Source organism: Grus americana, chromosome 1 (genome assembly GCF_028858705.1).
Source record: "Grus americana isolate bGruAme1 chromosome 1, bGruAme1.mat, whole genome shotgun sequence".
In the NCBI taxonomy this organism is placed as follows: domain Eukaryota; kingdom Metazoa; phylum Chordata; class Aves; order Gruiformes; family Gruidae; genus Grus; species Grus americana.
The window spans coordinates 145,208,797-145,228,028 of record NC_072852.1 but is presented as its reverse complement, the minus strand read 5'-3'; the positions used below and the strand labels follow the sequence as shown (position 1 = coordinate 145,228,028).

General features: G+C 37.4%; 1 protein-coding gene across 6 annotated transcripts in view; it reads right to left on the bottom strand.

The window, feature by feature from the left end:
• The window catches only part of HERC2 (HECT and RLD domain containing E3 ubiquitin protein ligase 2), a 115,172-nt gene that overhangs the window by 15,496 nt on the left and 80,444 nt on the right, over positions 1 to 19,232 (bottom strand). For 5 of the 6 annotated variants that reach the window (XM_054813830.1, XM_054813833.1, XM_054813831.1 and 2 more), the window contains 20 exons: positions 18,737 to 18,908; positions 17,981 to 18,167; positions 17,078 to 17,218; positions 16,520 to 16,711; positions 14,471 to 14,624; positions 13,652 to 13,759; positions 12,384 to 12,515; positions 11,725 to 11,883; positions 11,515 to 11,633; positions 10,938 to 11,063; positions 9,889 to 10,044; positions 9,624 to 9,739; positions 9,314 to 9,512; positions 7,968 to 8,182; positions 7,041 to 7,218; positions 5,118 to 5,279; positions 3,894 to 3,985; positions 2,868 to 3,007; positions 1,624 to 1,811; positions 770 to 967 (listed from right to left, as the gene is read on the bottom strand). In XM_054813830.1, the coding sequence (XP_054669805.1) occupies positions 770 to 967; positions 1,624 to 1,811; positions 2,868 to 3,007; positions 3,894 to 3,985; positions 5,118 to 5,279; positions 7,041 to 7,218; positions 7,968 to 8,182; positions 9,314 to 9,512; positions 9,624 to 9,739; positions 9,889 to 10,044; positions 10,938 to 11,063; positions 11,515 to 11,633; positions 11,725 to 11,883; positions 12,384 to 12,515; positions 13,652 to 13,759; positions 14,471 to 14,624; positions 16,520 to 16,711; positions 17,078 to 17,218; positions 17,981 to 18,167; positions 18,737 to 18,908 (3,134 nt within the window). The remainder of the gene's footprint in view (positions 1 to 769; positions 968 to 1,623; positions 1,812 to 2,867; positions 3,008 to 3,893; positions 3,986 to 5,117; positions 5,280 to 7,040; positions 7,219 to 7,967; positions 8,183 to 9,313; positions 9,513 to 9,623; positions 9,740 to 9,888; positions 10,045 to 10,937; positions 11,064 to 11,514; positions 11,634 to 11,724; positions 11,884 to 12,383; positions 12,516 to 13,651; positions 13,760 to 14,470; positions 14,625 to 16,519; positions 16,712 to 17,077; positions 17,219 to 17,980; positions 18,168 to 18,736; positions 18,909 to 19,232) is intronic. The other variant, XM_054813834.1, reaches the window with a different exon arrangement.

Sequence of the window (19,232 nt, the reverse complement as noted above, 5' to 3'; positions counted from 1 at the left end):
CATGGAGGAAGGATGAGGGGGTGTAGAGATTCCACCTGCAGCCCGTGGAGGACCCCACGCCGGAGCAGGTGGAGGCACCTGAAGGAGGCTGTGGCCCGTGGGAAGCCCACGCTGGAGCAAGTTCCAGGCCGGACCGGTGGACCCGTGAAGAGGGGAGCCCACGCCAGGGCAGGTTTGCTGGCAGGACTTGTGACCCTGTGGGGGACCCCACGCTGGAGCAGTTTGCTCCTGAAGGTCTGCACCCCGTGAGAGGGACTCCATGCTGGAGCAGGGGAATGATGAGAGGAGTCCTCCCCCTGAGGATGAAGAGGCGGCAGAAACACCGTGAGATGAACTGACCGTAACCCCCATTCCCCGTCCCCCTGTGCCGCTGAGGGGGGAGGAGGTTGAAGCCGGGAGTGAAGTTGAGCCCGGGAAGATGGGAGGGGTGGGGGGAGGTGTTTTAAGAGTTGATTTTATTTTCTCATTCCTCTACTCTGTTTTGCCTAGTAATAAATTAGATGAATTCCCTCTCTAAGTTTGGTCTGTTTTGCTCGTGACGATAATTAGTGAGTGATCTCTCCCTGTCCTTATCTCGACCTACAAGCATTTCGTTATGCCTTTTCTCCCCTGTTTAGTGAATAAGGGGAGTGAGAGAGTGGCTCTGGTGGGCACCTGGCCCCCAGCCAGGCTCAACCCACCACAAGAACAAATTGAGATATGCAGTGCTATTTTCTTCAGAAACAGTTTAAACAGTACATTTCACTTACATTTACAAATAAATAAATACCTTTCCCTGTGATATCAGTATTCCCCGTAATGTGTCAAATCCAACTGAGGGTCCTTGGCCAGTTTCATCAAGTCTTCCTTCAAGATCAAACATTGGAATGCAAGGACAGAAGAGTTCAGAAATGTGATGCAACAGCAGAAGCCTGTTTCTCAATGAAATGATGGGAATTTCCTGCAGATGATTGTACTCCATAGGAACCTATGATAAGGCAATGATATCCGAATGTAATTTACAATTACTATATATTTTATTAAACAGAACAACAATTTATAAGATTTGTAGGTAAATTTGTATTAGAAATTCACATATTTGCTTATTCGCACTGTCAAAACTTAATACACAAAGTTCAGTTAGTTTATAAAAATTACTAATAGTATCCATCTAAATTGAAACAAGTATTAGAAACATGACAGACTATTCTTGCTATTCCGTATTTTAAAATTCTCTTTATCCATAAAAGGACACATTTTACATCCTGTCATCACTACACCCAGGCATTATAGCTGAAAGACAGAATATTCAAAAAAAGAATCTTCAAGCAATGAAGAACACCCTTGGAAGGCATAAGATTTTCATAGCTGCAATACAGAATTAAAATTCCTGCCAATTTGCAAACTGAGTTACTGTTCTGCATTGGATTAACAACTGAACGAAGAGGCTTTCTTACCTCAGAAAACTGGAATCCTTCTCTGGAAATATGGAAGTAAAACAAAGTAACTGACTCAAACTCGAAGCCAAATCAAAGCACACTGAGCATATGCAGGTATTTAGAAAGGAAATACATCTACTGAAAGATCAGCAATAAGCATACTAAGTATGTTTAAAATCTGAATGCAATAAGCCAAAAACATTACCTGTGTAGGGAGCTTGCCAGCATTAGCAGGTTTACTGGTTGACCAAGCTAAAGTATGTGCTGAGCCACAGGCTACTCTGTTGATCTTTTTACCCTGAAGTGCGGCAACCAAGCGTGGTCTTTGGATGGCATTAGTTGTTCCATCTCCAAGCTGCCCTTCATCATTATCTCCCCATGTATACACTTCCCCTAAACCAATAAAAATAATTAATTGTTCTGAAGCTAAGATTTAAAAAAAAGACAAAAAGCTTCTAATTAGCATTTATACATCTTTTAACTGAATGAGGCCTTGGACTGTAATCAAGATTTATAGGACTGATGGCCATCCTGAAATCCACTCTCTAGTGCAGATAAATCTTGAATGACACGGTTAGGCCCATGGTCTATGTAGAGCAGCTAGTGTAAGATGAATCTATTTCCTCATAGTTTATATAATTTAAAAGTTCTGTTCCAGAACAGGAGGAAATGGTGGAGTGGAAGAATAACAACCACAACAACCAGAAACAGCCTGTATTTGATAGTTTCACAGCAAAAAGAGCTGATATTAAAAAAAAATTTAGAAAGGGCTTAACATTTTGTACAAGACAGAAGACCCTATAATAGGTTGTATTACTAGAGAGGACATTAAAGTGGGTGCTTACTTTTGCAAGATAATTGGAAAATACTTTTAAAATCAACCTTGTTTCTGAGCATTCATTTCCTGCAGCTATATCCTATTTCACTAGCACCTATAAAACACTCAGTTATTGTGCAGACTTGTTAATTAAATGTGAGAGTGAGTCTGCTGCAAAGAATATTCAGTATCTCAACCTGCTCTGTAAGAAGCAATATTGTTTGTGCAGTGCTTCATTTAGCAAGTTAAACACCTCAGCAGGCTCAGATGATCCTGGGGAAGAAAAAAAAAAAAAAAAAAAAAAGAGCCAAATCCATTCATTCTACTCCTTGACCTATCTGTAATTACTTTTAGATCTCTATATTTTTCTTTGACCATCAGCATTTATGAAACACAAACTCTATTTTTTTATTAATTAACAACCTTCGGGTGGTTCTATGTGATCATTTTAAACCAGACATGCTTGCTGCTCAAGAAATATGCAACATCTGCAAACACAAAACATGTCCGTGCACACAGAGGACCAGCATTTTTAGCAATGACAACCTACCAACAGCTGACTAAAAAATAAAGTTCCATTTTTTTTTTCAAACTCAGTACTGAGAAATAAGTAAATTATTTTATTTTTATACCATCTTCAGTGCAGCAAACACAGTGCAAAGACCCAGTAGCAATTGCAATGACTTTCTTTCCTTGCAGTCCCTGCACTTGTCGTGGTCTTCTAACATGGTCATCAGATCCATGGCCTAATCGATGGTAGTCTCCTTTACCCCTGCACAGACAAGGTAAAACATTTCAAAACCGTGTTTTAATTGTGGAAAAAATGGAACAACATACTGTGTCTGGTATGTAGCTTGTACATGTATTTATAAACAGTCCAATACCAAAATATTCAACATTAATCATCCCTAGCTCATATGACATGGATGCGATTCTGCTGATACAGTAAAAATTCTTAAACCTCCAATACGCTGTTCCTACTTATTCTGTGTAGGTCCTTATACCACTTTTGCAGGCGGTTGTTTGGTTTTTTCCTCTTAAAAGGATGAACTATTAGAAGCATTCATCTGCAAAACCCAGTACGTTTACTGACCTCAGAGACTGGAACTTTGTACAGTTTAAGGATATCTCTAATGCCATGCAAACAAAGGGGCAGAAGGATACTGGGAAGGTATTTTATTTACTCTTTTTAAACACTTAAGTCTAGTAGTTTAAACTACAAAATTTGGAATAGCGTAGGAAGAATAAAATTGACTAAAAATCAAATTGTCAGACTACAGCTACCACAAGCTAGACCCAAGTTTGATAATATATGAGAATGTTATTTATGCTATCATCTTCCACCCTGCATGACACTTCAGGCTTATACCTATACTGACCTCCTCGGAACTTCTGCACCTTGCAGTGGTTAATGCCTGGAATGACAACTACGTGCTTAGGTCTCCAAGACAAAATACTTTGATTTTTCCATTCAAATAGCACTATAAAATGTTCCCCAAAGTGGTAGATTTTATTACTAATCAAGACAGAGGAACTCAAAAAAGTTTTTGTTGTTGGCGGGGGAAGAAATCAAAACAGTGAAGGCAGTATAACATGAATACCTGTTGCAGACAACGTTTCATCTAACACTGTCAAAATAACTAATAAAAAATACTTACCATGTATATACTGCTCCAGATTTGGTAAGAGCCACAGAAAATTGTGATCCGCATTCTACTTTAACTACTCCAAGGCCTGTGAGGGAATCAATCTAGGAAAATAGTATCAAATGAAATCAAAGTTAATTAAGGAGGCTGCACTGTCTTAAGTAAAATATAATGTGCAAGTGTGTAAGTGTCTATCTGTGCATTTATAAATTAAAATGTGCATGTAGATCATTTAGCAGAATTCTACTCCTTTTACCTTTCTACCATTTACTACTTAAACATTACACCAACTTGGCAAACTGTTGAAGATAATCTCTAGTATGTTTTGTCAATGGTTACTCAACAACTGCTCTGCAGCAGAAGCAGTAAGGCTCTGTCTCCAAATACTCAACATTAATCATGCCTACTAGCTTGCCTGACATGGATGTGATTTTGCCAAAATAGTAAAAATATTTAAACCTCCAGTACACTCTTCCTGTTTACTTTGTATAGGTCCTTATGCCACGTTACCATCAATCCTATGGGGCTGATGATTGACAAAACATATACAAGCTATTTTCATGTTGTGTTACATCATGCAACAAAAAACTGTTATATGGGACAGGCTGGTAGACTTTGTTCATTTGGAAACAGAATGGGGACACCTGTATCCAGGTAATAAAGTGTGATTCTGGACTAAGAATCTAAAATCCACTGTGCATAGGTATATCCAGTGACACTCACATACATTTCTCAAACACAAACAACATTCACCTTCGTAACAAGTGCTGTAATTCAAATTAGATGGCTACATGGATTTCATTTGTAACATATGAAGAAATTCGAAGTCAACCATGCATTCACGTGAAAGGCTTAATATAAAGTAAGATTATTTTTTAATCAACTGATACCCCTTTCTGGGGTTATGACTTCAGTAGTATTATGGAAATTATTAACACAAGGAAATACGAAGATTTCTTGGCAAAAATCTAACATTTTGAGAGGAACCAAAATTAAAATGAGAAATATTGCTGGAACCAGCAGTGTTCTCCAAAGAATAAACCTTCAAGTGCAACTTTAACAGCACAAAATTTAAACACTCGTCATTGTAGCCTACAATGTTTGTTCTTAACAATGATCAGAAGAATCTGGATGTCCCAGGATGGGTGGAAGATTGCACATATTGACAAATCTGTCTTCAGCATTCTCCATCAAACTCAAAGTTTCTAAAACAATGAAAAAGTTATATTCAAATACCTTCATTGGTACTTTACAGCCATCACTGCCTCCTCTCCCAAGTTTTCCATAATCTCCATCACCCCAGGACCAGACTGTATCATCATCAGTCAGGCATAATGTCTGTGCATCTCCGCTGCCACAGGCTATGTCAATCACACGGTAGCCCTGGAGAGCTTCCACCTGTAAAGATATCACCCATTTTTGTTCACAATAAATGACTCAGTCATTTAGTTTCAGAAAAGATGGCAAATCCAACTTGGAGAGGTGCTTCACCAGAACTACAAGTTTGAAACACCATAGGAACAAGCAAATAAAGGCAAGTCAAAGGGCTCTGCTCTTTTCAAACAAGCAAAATGAAAATGAACTATGTCTTTTAAATATTGGATTATTCTTTTTAATCGCTGCATTAGTTAAATTTTTTTGACCTAAAAAGTCAGGGAAAACAATTCATACAAAATATGTAAGGTTATCAAAGATTATATTCCGTTTAAATAATTTCAGGCTCTCAGTGTGAATACTGGATACAGTAAAAGAAAATAATCTTATTTTCAAATACTCTTTTACTAGTTTACAATTTTCTAACATGGCATCATAAGCTGAATTTAATCAGCATCTTTCGAAGTGCTGCCATCTAGTGATGAAGTATGGGATTTGGACTCACAAAGTAAAAGGATGGTGACCCACATACACTGCATCCTCCCCATCCTCATCCCAACTTGAACTACATTACAGGTAGCACAATCCATCATTCAAAGCAGCATGGAACTTCACATACTTTGACTCATCTATAGATTATCTATTTTCATACTAACCATGAACATGGAGGGGGGAAGATATATAAACGTGTATAGGAAAGGTGGGTAGACCTTGGGTTTTTTGGGAGCAGGGGAATGAGAACATCGGGACACAGGTGATAAGGTCCCAAAGTGGACTAAGAACATATGATGCCTCATCCCACAAATTCAAGCACTGAAAAAAGGTAATGCTTGCGTGAATAGAAACATGCCCAGAGCTATGAATAAAAATGACAGACTAATATTCAGTTTGATTCAACTTATGTAATCTTATTCTGAAGTAATCTTATTCTTTGTTGTACTTTCAGCAAGAGAACACAGGTAGCAAAATGAACTCTCATTTCAAAGGCAGGGCAGTTTTCTTAATACCACTATTCTAACTTAAAGTTCTTACGGTCTAGTTCACAGAGGCACAACAGTCTGAATTACAACTCGCCAGGTAATCAGTATACTCATTCTTCCAACATTCAATACTGTCCAAGTTCTCAAATTTACCACTTAAGAATCAAATGCAAACAGCTATCATCTTGATCAATAATTACTTAACTAAAATTTCTCTAGCAAATTGCAATTAAGTACTTAATTACTTAGGTTAAATCCTTATTAACTTAGTATATACCTCAGTAACATGTCAGTATTTAATCACGAGAACTGAGAGTAAAGTATTATGTCAGGAAAAAAAGCAGTTTGCAAGTGACTAAGTGGCTATCACTGTAATCACTGGTATATTACAGCCAGTATATTACTGGAAGTAAACAATGAGGGGACCCAGTAAACAAGGAGCTCACTTGTTACTTTCAGTGCAAACTAGTCCTGTGAAGGGGTGGAATTTACTTACTGGGGGAGGTGGGGGGGTGGTATGTGGAATTTACTTACTGGAGAGCAGAGTGTTTGATTTGGGGTTTTCTTTAAGTCTTCTCTAAAACAAATTCTTTATAAGCCATTTAGCGACCTCTCACAAAGTTTTGCAGCTCCACTTTCACTTTATTCTTCCAGTCCATTCCTGTTTTCTAAAGCAACTGTTCATTTCTTACAAATACCTGCCATCATTTTGCCCTTTCAGTCTTTATATACAGAAATGCACAAAGTTATGAATCAGAAGGTAGGAACTGGACTAAGGTTGTATAGAACTTCAAGTGTTTCTTACCAGTTTAGGTTTTAGTTGGTCCTCACTATCTCCATGCCCAAGGCGTCCGTATCTCCCCTTTCCCCATGTAAAAAGGTCTCCTGCAGCTGTAATACATGCGCTGTGCGCTCCCCCAGCAGCAATGTCAACCACTTCTATACCTCTCAGAGATTCAATTACACGAGGACGATCACAAGGGCTGAAACGAAAATATTTGTCTTGACAAAACTTTTAGAATAGACCATTCACGTGCATCTATGTATAGCGAGAGGTTTTTAAATGAGTATGAAGACATCTAAAATAACTGAGTATTTGCTTTTGCTCCAGTTTCATATCCTAAAGATTTATGTTTAATTAGTCATTCAGAGGCCTATAAAAGCTGTAAGTGTTTTACCATACATTATACTACAGCATTACAGGTAAGCTGAAACTACAAAACCACTTCCATTAATATCTTGTCACAGCTAAGCATTCACCCTGGAAAATCAGTCCAAATTTAAGATATATTATCAAAATTTCTAGCATACAATTTACTGTTGCACCCCATGGACTTGAGCATTCCTCCTTCTTTTCTGGTCAGAATATTGTTATCTCTAACACAACAGAACTTCTCCTTTAATGTAGGCAGCAATGCATGTGGAGATCAGAAGCAGAATGGCAGTTTTGGTCCCTAAAGTGCCTTGAAGTTCCACATACCTACAATACAGATCCCAAAGGAAAGCCACTGGACTTCAGCATCCACAAATGTGTTATAACGCAGTATCTAACTACAGAAATCAGAGTAACTGTTTATCTGAAAAAGATTTTGTAGTTCTCCAATTTAAAAACGTGCATTCCCACATCACTACTTAACACCAACTTCTACATATAGGCAGTACTCATACAGCATTTCAAATACATAGCAACTATAAGTATCCATTCAAAATAACATTTCATAGCGTTACTTACCTACGGTTTCCATGACCAAGTTTACCATCTTCTGCTTCACCCCAAGAATAAACTTCGCCCTCAGAAGACAAGGCCAAACAGTGCTTTCCTCCTGAGTTCACCGCAACTTTTTTTATAAACACATGTTGAATGGATTCTAGTAAAGTTGGAGTAGAAACTGATTCTGTTCCTCCAATTCCAAGCCTACCACCTGCTCCATATCCAGTGGCATACAGCTTTAAAGAGAAGAACAAAATTTAATTTTGTTTGCCTCTTGAAGAGCATTCACTAGAGCTGTAGAGAAGAATTCTTAATGAATGTATACTAGAATACAGTTAAAGGAAAGCCTGAAAAAAGTTTCTTATATGCCTCTATACATTCTTCTGGAAAATAAGAAATATTTTGAAATATTTCACACAAAAAAATATGAAAAATATGGCTACATTTAAGTCAATATGAACTGTCACTGACAACGGATTTAATTTTAAATCCTAAGGCTGATTTTGTAAAAGTATGAAGAAACCATAGCTTTGTGTGATAACGTTACAAAAGCATCTATCATCTATAGGTCCCTTTCAAGCAGCACTATCATAATTTTCCTTCTTCTGTGAAACAGACATACCTAAACACAGTTGCTTCTTCCCCCATCCCATAAATACAGTTTTAAGTACTGCTTTTTGCTTTCATTTCGTCTATCTGAAAGTAATTTCTCTCAACAGAATCATGTCAAGCAATGTCATTAATCCATCCCTTATCCTTCTGTGAATGATTAACAAGGATGATACTGACTGCTGAGGACAGAATCACTGCAGTACCTCACTAGATGAATGTAACTGTTACACAAGGCTCTAGCTAAAATTAACACAAAGCTGCCATCTGTATCAAAATAAAGACTTTTTCAAACTTGTGAACTGATTTTTTTCCTCCTACACCTTACACTAAATCTCTGCATGGTACTCCTTTTCACTCAGGATTTAAGCATCTGCAAATTAGATCCCACAATATCTAACTTACAGGCATTTAGCCAACTGTGAACAATCTCAGATTCCAAGTACACCTCTCCCCTGTCAGAGAGACATAATCACCATCATGTTTTACTGTCTGTCCTGTTTTATGGGACTCTGGGCACATTACTTGTATTCAGCTTTGCTAAGATACATGTCTTGTTTCATGCACTTAATGCTATAGTACACCAAATTCCTAGATTGCACTGGCAGAGTTGGTATAGTTTGGTTTCTTTAAAAAAAAGAAAATCATCATCATAAATCATCTGTGCTACGCACATTATTTTTTTATTTAGCCAAACCCATTATGACTGACGATAAAGTTTTTCAAGGGACTCAAACAATCATTTGTTGTATCCTTACTTTCCCATCAGCAGTCACTGCAAACAGAGTCTGTTCACCACCAATTAACTGCACCGGTCTAAGGGTAGCAAGAGCTTCACATGGAGTTGGGACTTTGACTTTTGCCCCTTCGATCCCACCAAGCTGTCCTCTGTGATTATGACCCCAACCATAAATAGTTCCACTGCCTCCAGCTGAAAGTGTCCAATCATCGGGTCGTCTGCAGAAAATGCAGAAAACCACAAAATTTTAAAAGAGCTTTTAAAAAGTCACAAAAAAGTGCAGTTTATCATTGTACAACACAAGACCAATGACAGTTGAAAGAAATAACCTATTCATCCACTGGACAAGCTGCTCATCCTGTTCTCTCTTAAAGAGATCATGGCACTCATGAAGAACATCCATATTTTCATTATCTGCCATTAATTCTCGGATTTTCTTTGCCACCTGAAAAATATTTTGGATTAAAAAAACATTACTTAAACTATCAAGTTACTCCTATCACAGCTGGCATAAACCACTTCCAACTCCGTATATCTTTTTAAATTAAACACTTTCATATGTTCCATGAACCATTTAAAATATTCTTGCAGTACCTCATCAAGGAAAAGGCGAGGTAATGGTGTCCTTTTATCAAGAGCCACAGCAACCCTGGAGGCCGTACAGTATCTCCGGAACCAGGCCCATTTGTGTGTCTCTGCACAGCAAGGGAGAGTGTCCAACTCTAGATCACAAGCAAGAGCCACAAGTACCTGCAGACAATCAAAAACACTTTAGAAATGTATCAAAAATGTGTAATAAAAAGTAATATGCATCCTGATGTAGCTGAACAGGTCATAGACCAGTAAGGCCTGAACATAGTCTTAAAGACGTGTAAAGTGCAAGGGACATTAAAACCCATCTTCATTACCCTCACTAATGGGGTAGCATCAAGTGTACCTACATTCTCTCAAACGGTTATCTATCTAATTTCCTAATTCAGTCCAGAAATTTTCACAAGCCCTCTGTGAAAAACACTCCTAGATTAACTTTTCCACATCAAATACCGTGTGCTGAACTTTTTACCTTCCATTTCTAAATTAAGTTGCCTTCCTACAATTAAATCAATTTTCAATTGATTTTCAATGTGATTCAACTTCAAATAAATGTTACTGAAGTACTGATGTTACTTTTACATACTTCAAGAATTTCTTTTCCTTAAGGCTTGTAGTTTAACTTTTACTACATGGGAGGCTTTTTCAGCCTTTTATTCTTGTTTCTCTTCTCTAGACTTCCTCACCTTGTTTCCTTTTACTTCCAATAGCCTTCTTTTTAAGGCATTCTTATTTGTTCCAACTAGATGTAAATAAAACCTTCAGAGTATTTAAATAACTAAAAATATACACAACACTCCTATTAGGACAACTCAAAAATCACTTTTTAATAAGTGTAGTCTACTGTATTTTCAAGATGTTTTTCTGACCTACATACCTCTGCCTAGCTAGGTGCTCCTTACTCTTTATTTGTGTATTTGATTCTCCTTTTAGAAGCAGTATTCTGATTTTCTCAGAAAATGTTTCTGATATAGGACTAAGTGAGCTTACCACATTTCACAAAAAAATCCAGAACTATACTGATGAATTCTTTACTGATTGTACCCCATTACCTTAAAGAAAGGGCTGTGGAGCAATTGTTTGCCACCTCTCACAATGGGGTCTTCATAATCAAACTGTCGCTGCAAAGCTTCTGGAAGACCTTTAACCAAAGCAGCTAAAGCACTCCCTGTGAAACTCTAGAGAAACCACAGAACTAGAAAGTTAGTCTTACTGTATGTAGTACAAAAAGTACGTTATTTAGATGACCATGACCATAACTAGAAAGTTAGTCTTACTGTATGTAGTACAAAAAGTACGTTATTTAGATGACCATGACAAAACATTAATAACTTCCCGAACTACCGTTAGTTATGTGAACTATCATTTCCATCCATTTCCTATCACAAAAGTATTTCTATCACTTTTTGGCAATTCCAAAACCGCATGTATATAGTATTGGAATTAGCCATTTTTTTTCTTAAATGGAGTATCTTTACAGACTTGCAGACCCGTGCAAGAAGTCTGTTCATTTGCACATTTCCTCTGTTGCCATTAACAGCAAAAATGTTGTACGTCAGGGCTAGCATTTTAATGCTTCACATACATCTTAATGTGAAAAAAGTGAAGAGGCAAGCATCACTGCCTTACCAAAGCTCGTGTTTCTCCATCATTATCCCCCAAAATCCGGTTGATGTTAATAGACTGGCCAAACTCTGTTGTGAGCAGTTTCCGTAGTCTCTGCAAGGCCCACATTCTGTGGCCAGCAGCTAGCGAAATATAAGCACACAAAGAACATAATTACTTAAAACAATCATTTTAACTTCAAACAAATAGACTTAATTTTAAGACTAGACCTACCTAAGGCACTCAGTTGAGCACAAGCTGCAAGAGAAGCTGCCAATCGAGGAACTATACTCCTGTTGGAAGCAAAATTTAAGCGAAAATCCAACAAACACGTAACCAAATCCATTGAGGGACATGAAAGAATGCAACGATCTGAGAGAAGGTCTTTAGGGCCTGCAAGAAACAAAAAGCAAAAACAAACAACAAAAAAAAGCTGTGGAAGATTCGTCCTTGGACTGAAATAAGAACAGAACATAGGCAGAATTTAGCTGACCAAACACAGCAGTCTAGAGTGCTGGTCTGCATCTGAGTTGGTCCATTCCACCTCCCGTTGAAAGGACTGGAATAAAGAAGCACTTTCATGACATAATTCACCTAATTCCAAACCAAAAGAATTTCAGATGAACTGTGCCTTGAAAGTATTCTCTCCTCACTGATGAAGAGGCAACTAGAACGATTGCAAAATACTTTTATCTCTTCCCTATGTACACGTGCACCTCTCAGGACTTTGTTAAAAATGTTTCTTAAGTATAAATGAAAATATTTTCTTAGCACGAATGTAAATGAACTATTGAACTCTGGCATGTAAATATCGTGTACTAAATGCAACTGCAGAAAACAGACAAGTAAATCTACTCTCTGCCCTTCTGTAAACATCATACAAAATATCTTACCTGCAGCTGGCATGATAGGGTACACAGTGAATCGCCATCCCCATCCATTCACAGAGCCATCACTGATGAACTTCCACTTTAATTCATCTCCTGGAATTCGCAATTCACTAGACCAGTCTGACCACTCCCGACCTGTTACAGTAGGTAATAGGAACATATTCATCTACACTGTTGAGCCAATGCAAGCCACTCATCAATAGCAACTTCCCTCCATGGTTATATATTAGAAACATCACATAAATGCATTCAGGAAGAAAAAGTTATGTGAAGCACATGAACATAGCTATAAGAATGTTACACTAACAAAAAACTTAAAAGTCTTAAACAGTTCAATTACCACTGCTAGCAGATACCCTCACTACTTTTAATACAATTACGAGATCTTACTAAAATCTGCTGTCCTATTTTCAAATTACCTTTTCATATTACAAAAATACATAACAACTTATACATTAAATTAAGCTTTACAGCTTCTTCCAACCAGAAATCCAGTCAGAGATATCTCAGTAATGAAACACATGCACATCTGAAACACTTTGGGGAAAAATGGGTCAACAGTAAAAGCCCATGTCATGACTGCTCAGAAATGTTAAGCAGAGGCAGTAACTACCCAGACCTTTGCACACGATGTAATGTATGGGTAGGTTCAACGTAAAATTTGATGAGATTAAAAATATTCCTTTAAAATCTACTGCAAATTAATAGTGCTTAAAAATGAAATCAGAGGTAATAGGATAAAAGATGTGAAGATTTCATGTAGTGTCATGTACATAGGCCAGAGCAGAAAACAGAAAGAGAGAGCCTAGATATTCTTTTGGGCATTCGACAGCAGAAGAGCATTTGTCTTGACTGTATGAAAGCTCAAATTTCTCTAAGTATTACTTGAAAAAGAAAAAAGCTAACAAAAGAAGTATCTTTTTCCAATTGTGTTCCAATTTGTTAAAATAGACTTTGATTATACAGAAATTCACACATGTTGGCAGGGGTGCTAAGCACAGATTTTCCTTACACTCTAACTGCTCTTAGGAAGAGCACGACAACATGCTCTTCCGAGAGATTCTCTGTATTAAAAGATGCAAAATCACTGTTACATGTCTGTGTCTAGATCCTACATATTTCTTAGTTTAAAACAGATTATGAATTGACATAGTTCCTCTTTCTTTATTGGCATATCCTTCACAGTAAGTCAGTCACAAAGTGGTACATTTCATTCAGCATTGAACAGTAAATCACACAGGACATTTTTGAAAAGCACTAGTTCTCATAACCTGATCGGACGGAAACAATTCTGTTGACACCATCCATTATGGTGAGCGGATCATGACGCCGCTCTGTAGAACACTGGCGATCAAATTCTACCCTCAGTCCCTCAGCACCTAAACAGCAACAAAGAGTTTACACGTTTCTACAGAGCAATCGATACCACAAACAAATGCAGTATTTTAGAAATCCACAGAAAAAAAAATCACATACTGGTGTTTGGAAGCCACAGCGCTCACTAACAAAAACAACTTCCTTTCGTTTAATGACATTATTTGCCTGTAATTTCTTCTCTTTGAAAGGCTTACATCATAACAAGCTTATGTGAGTAGGGGCTAGCAGACAGGAGACTATCTTCAGAACATTCCAAACTGAAGTTGCAACAGACAAAAAATGTCTATTTACAGTTAAGTCAAATAGCTCTTTGTTGCCTGTACCTTTAGATAAGTACTAGATTACGTACTGAAGGAAGCACTAAATGAAAAGACAGCATTAAAACAAGAGTATTTCCCTAATGCTCAAGACTAGAAGATAGGTGTTCAATTACTGACCCTGAGAAAGACTCAGTCCTTCTCAGCTTCGTAACTGAACAGAAAACAGCAATGATATACAGCTGCAGTTACAGTGACCCCAAAAATGCATACTTCCCAGGATCAAGATGTTCATGCAGTATGTAAGTGTTTCAAGAAATACTTTATTATAGCAATAGGACACATAACATGGCTTTAAAAGTTCAATATACAGTTTTGCAAGCTAAGGAAAAATTTTATGCATGCAGGCTTGAAAATTAACTGAAATTTAGTAACATAACTTGAAGAATTCTATACCTGGTATTTTAACTGTGCCACTAGAAGATGTATCATCAGTATACGGATGGCTGCTTTCTACCACAACTGGTTGTGAAGAGAGGCGACCGCTTTGTGAATCAGTTGCCACATCTTCTAGTTCAGTGACACACAGCTCCAACAACATATCAGCAACCTAAGAAAAATATACACTTTATGAAAAGTAAGTTTGTTTAATCCAAGAAATCCAAGCCAACAACCATTCTTCCCAAATCTTAAATAAATAAATAAATCACTTGTTTTCTGAATTCTGATTCATAAGCCATCATATTCATTCAGAAAACACTCTTTTTTAGTGTTGTTAAAGCTAGAAAAACTCGTACAACTAAAAGCCAAACAATGTAAGTTTCCAGTAAGTAAGTGATAACACAAGTAATTGTTTTCCCCTACAGAAAAAAAACCCCTGTAAAATCTGAACTGTAAAGCATAGGCCAAGAGATTAATGAAAAGTGTAAATCTCCCACTGTACTCAGCGTTGGTGTGACCTCACCTTGAGTACTGCGTGCAGTTCTGGACCCCACCATTTAAGGAGGATGTTAAAGGTACTTGAATGCATCCCAAGGAGGACAACAGAGCTGGTGAAAGGGCTGGAAGGAATGTCCCCTGAGGAGCAGCTGAGGACTTTGGGCTTGTCTAGTTTGGAGAGAAGGAGGCTGAGGGTGACCTCACTGCTCCCTACAGCTTCCTGAGGAGGGGAAGTGCAGCGGGAGGTGCTGAGCTCTTCTCCCTGGGATCCAGGGACAGGACGTGTGGGAACGACTCAAAGCTGCACCAGGGGAGGTTCAGACTGGGCATTAGGAAGCATTTCTTCACCGAGAGGGTGGACAAACCCTGGCACAGGCTTCCTAGAGAGGTGGTCGATGCCCCAAGCCTGTCAGTGTTCAAGAGGCATTTGGACAATGCCCTTAATAACACACTGCAACTTTGGGTCAGCCCTGAGTGGTCAGGCAGTTGGACTAGATGATCATTGGAGGTCCCTTCCAACTGAAACAGTCTATTCTATTCTAAATATTTAACCAGCATGTAACGTTGCAAAACACTGTTTAGAAAATTCCAATAGTATTCATTTTTAAATAGCAGTTTCAAATAAATATTTTGACTATTGAGGTAAAAAATTATAAAATTCTCTCAATTCAATACACACTCCTTAGAAAGTCATTATTCATCCCTTTGGTTAGTGAAGCCAAGTTTAATAAAAGAATACAAAAATGAGCTTTGCATGTTCTGATGTTTCTTCGCTTCTGATGTTTCAAACCAGCCTTCAAGCAGTGCAAAGCCATAAATTAACTACATCATATGTGCATCTTAAAAGAATACATTGATACTCATTAGAAAAAAATATTTGAAGAGTAAAGCTACAAGAAACATGAAGCAACTTCAGTTCATTACTGTAAGCAGATATGCTATAAATAATTTATGACTTGCAACATTCTTTCATAAAGCTGTTGGTATCCAATATTACAGCATTTATTAATTCTGTTTGTCTGTTGTCCAAAAAAACCCCACACCAATCAGTACTTCAGAAATAATTAGTAACTTCAATGCATCAAATGTAAATCTTAAAAATTAAGAATTACTATATCATTAACAATACATTAACAGCATTTTTATCTAGCAATAATGACTGCATCAATTTGAGAAATAAACTTAGATGCAAAACAAAACCAACATGGATTTAACTAACATATCACAGATCTAGGAAACAGAGCTTGGTTTAACGTAGCTTCATTCCAATAAGCACAACCACTTGTCCAATACATAGATACAGTTCATTAATTTTCTATTTTAATGTCTGATTGCAGCATGGCAAAGCGAGGAAAAAGTCTATCACTGACATTTGTAGCATATGCATATATTCATGTACTATCGCCATTAAAATAATTAATGTTCACATGCATTTAAGTTTAACTCAAATTTTCATGTTTATTAAGTTTCTCAGGATGTTGAGCTGCACTTCAAGTACAAGAAAACATTCTAGTAAGCTACTAATAGAAAGGACATAATTAAAATGCAACAGAAACAAAACCTGACCTGTGGATAAGCTGTGCCCATACCAGACAGCACAGCCGAAAGAACATCTCTTCCCTTTTCACCCGCTCGGTTGGACACAGCAAGCTTTAGCAGGTCAACCATGACTCGCGTGTCATCTGGTACTAAGAGACTAGTAAACTCATCCAAGTACTGTGGTTCTGGGCCAGATACTTTACTTTGACTTTCTACGTCCTACAAAACAAATTGCAGAAATATTTAGACAGCAAAGATGAAAGAAGTGTTTCACTGAATCTGACCAAGCTGACTTGTCTAAAGAACTTTAAAAGTAGTTTAAAACACAATTAGTAAACTTGGGATTATATAACCCCCAAATTAACCTACTGTTAAACGCATTTCTGAAATGAAAAAAGCTTTCCTAAAACTAACCTCCTTCAACTTTGGACCATAAATAAATAAATAACCCCTCTATCTTGGATAGATTTTAAAAAATGCAGTGATGTATAGAATAACTTTAAAAGCACACACAAAAAAAAGTAAAACTGCTTGATAAAAGCATGGTAAAGACTTAAGTTTTAAGGAAGTTATTGACAATATTACTTCTTTGGTTTTTGTCATGGTTTCTGCAATGATACTGGCAGCTCCGGGATCATCTGTGACTGGAATGAAAGGACGGGAAGAGGCAGCAGCAGCTGAAGGAGTTACAGCAGACGGTGTCACAGCATCTTCTGAAGAAGCAACCTAGCCAAAACAAGTAATAACAAACAAAAGCTGCAACAAGATACTGTAAAACCTTTAAGTGTCTAATTATTTATTAGAAGGGCTTACATTCAAATACAGCAGCAATTTAAAAACAGCCATCAATTCAAACCCAACAGATTTGCTCCCTGTATTTTTAGCTTTTAAGCTCCCAGCACAGCAAACTAGCCAATACCCACCACAACAACAGCTGCTACAAAAACATACAATATAACATCAGTGCCTGCAGAAAAGTCTATAATGTAGAAGACAAGCCCTAAGAATACATGTCAAATAAATAGTTTGTTAAAGGAAAAGAACTCTTCAGTAGCAAGCCTTTTCTTTTTTCTGCTTCTGTTAGCAGCTGCGAATCAAGAGAGCAGAATTCCATTCAGGTCCTCCTGTCTACCTCAGTCGATAGAAGTTTACAATCACATTTCATTAAATAATTGTCAAATATTCCCTTAGTGTTATTTTTTTCTTTTTAAAGATCACTTCTGTAAAATGAATTTAATATCTGGTCAAATGGTTAATATTTTCATGTTAACTCTAAAATACTACTAGGAATCATCACAACTGCATTTAAATGACAGTGCATTCTCAAAGTTCACACTAACATTCTATTTTTTCCAAATCTGACATATGCAGAGTACCCACTCCTGCCATTAGAGAACTGTTTAATCTCTGCTATTATCAAATTAAATGGGACAATATTTTTCAGCTTAACTGTTAAATACTGTTGGAAAAATTAATTTGACACTTTACCTCCCCTCTCCTGTCCTGCCATGGGTTTGGGCTCAGCCTCTCCTCTATGTCTCCCACAAGCACGCATTCATCTCCATTTGCAGGGCTTCCTGCAGAAGTTACATCTGATGGGGGGGCTGGTGATGAAGAGGGACATTCTACTGGTGCAATCATACTTGCAGGCATCAATGCTCCAACAACTGCATCCCTGAAATCATTTAGGACAGATGAAACATAAACCTAATTATACTCCCCTGTTGAACTTAGAAAAAATGATATTAGCTTGTGTTAATAAAACAAGGGAATGTTTCCAAGCTCTGGAATTTAGAGAGTAGTTTATCGTTTCCACATTCTCCATTGGGCCTGATGCTTAAATACTGTGTTTTAAGGCAACAATTTTCCATGAGTTCCACTTCATAAATTTTAGCACAAATACTCTGTTCTCTACCAAAACCAAAGAGGGCACTTCTAAGTTTTATTGTTCTTTCCTCCCTGCCCCCCACTGCTCCCTCCACATCATCTATCATTATTTTCTTATATTCCTTTTACGTGATTTACTTGTGCATTCCTAAATAAACATTTTTTTCCCCAGGCACTGGGAGCTTCTGTAAAGAAAACATAACAGCATAAAGCTAACACCACCACCAGAAGAAAATTTAAATGAAGCTTAGGCCTATCCTGAGGAGTCCAAACTTGTGAAACAATTTATACCTGACTCAAGAGATGGTAAGCTATATCATCTTTTGCTCTGCAAGACAAGAATGCTTCCATGCCTACCTGGCATACATGATTTGTAATGCCATCAGTATATGGGATAACGCCTGCTGTTTGGCAACATTCCCATCAAGTGACAGGAGAATCTTAGCGAGAGAAGGGCGATTTGGCTTGGAACTGTTTGCCCCACTAATTTTGTTACTGGCAGCAGAAGAATCTGCATCTGAAGGAACACCTGGAGTGAGGAGGAAAAAAAAAAAAAAGAGAAGGCAAGCATTTCTTAATGGTGTACTACATAACTGGAACTGATTTATCTAATTTCTTGTTAAGTCAGAAAAATGGCTGTAAAATTAACTCTGCAGTAGATTCTTAAACAGCATTGCCTATGGTTACAACACTAAAGTCCATACAGAAGCTTTGCAGCAAGGGCTTTTGTGAAATAGTGTTCCACCTTGTTACTTACTCATGAAGATTAAGGTAATACAGATATAAATATTTTGTTGATCAGCCTCTAGACCAAGTTTTATTTACACAGAAATTTCTCAAATAGCAAGAATAT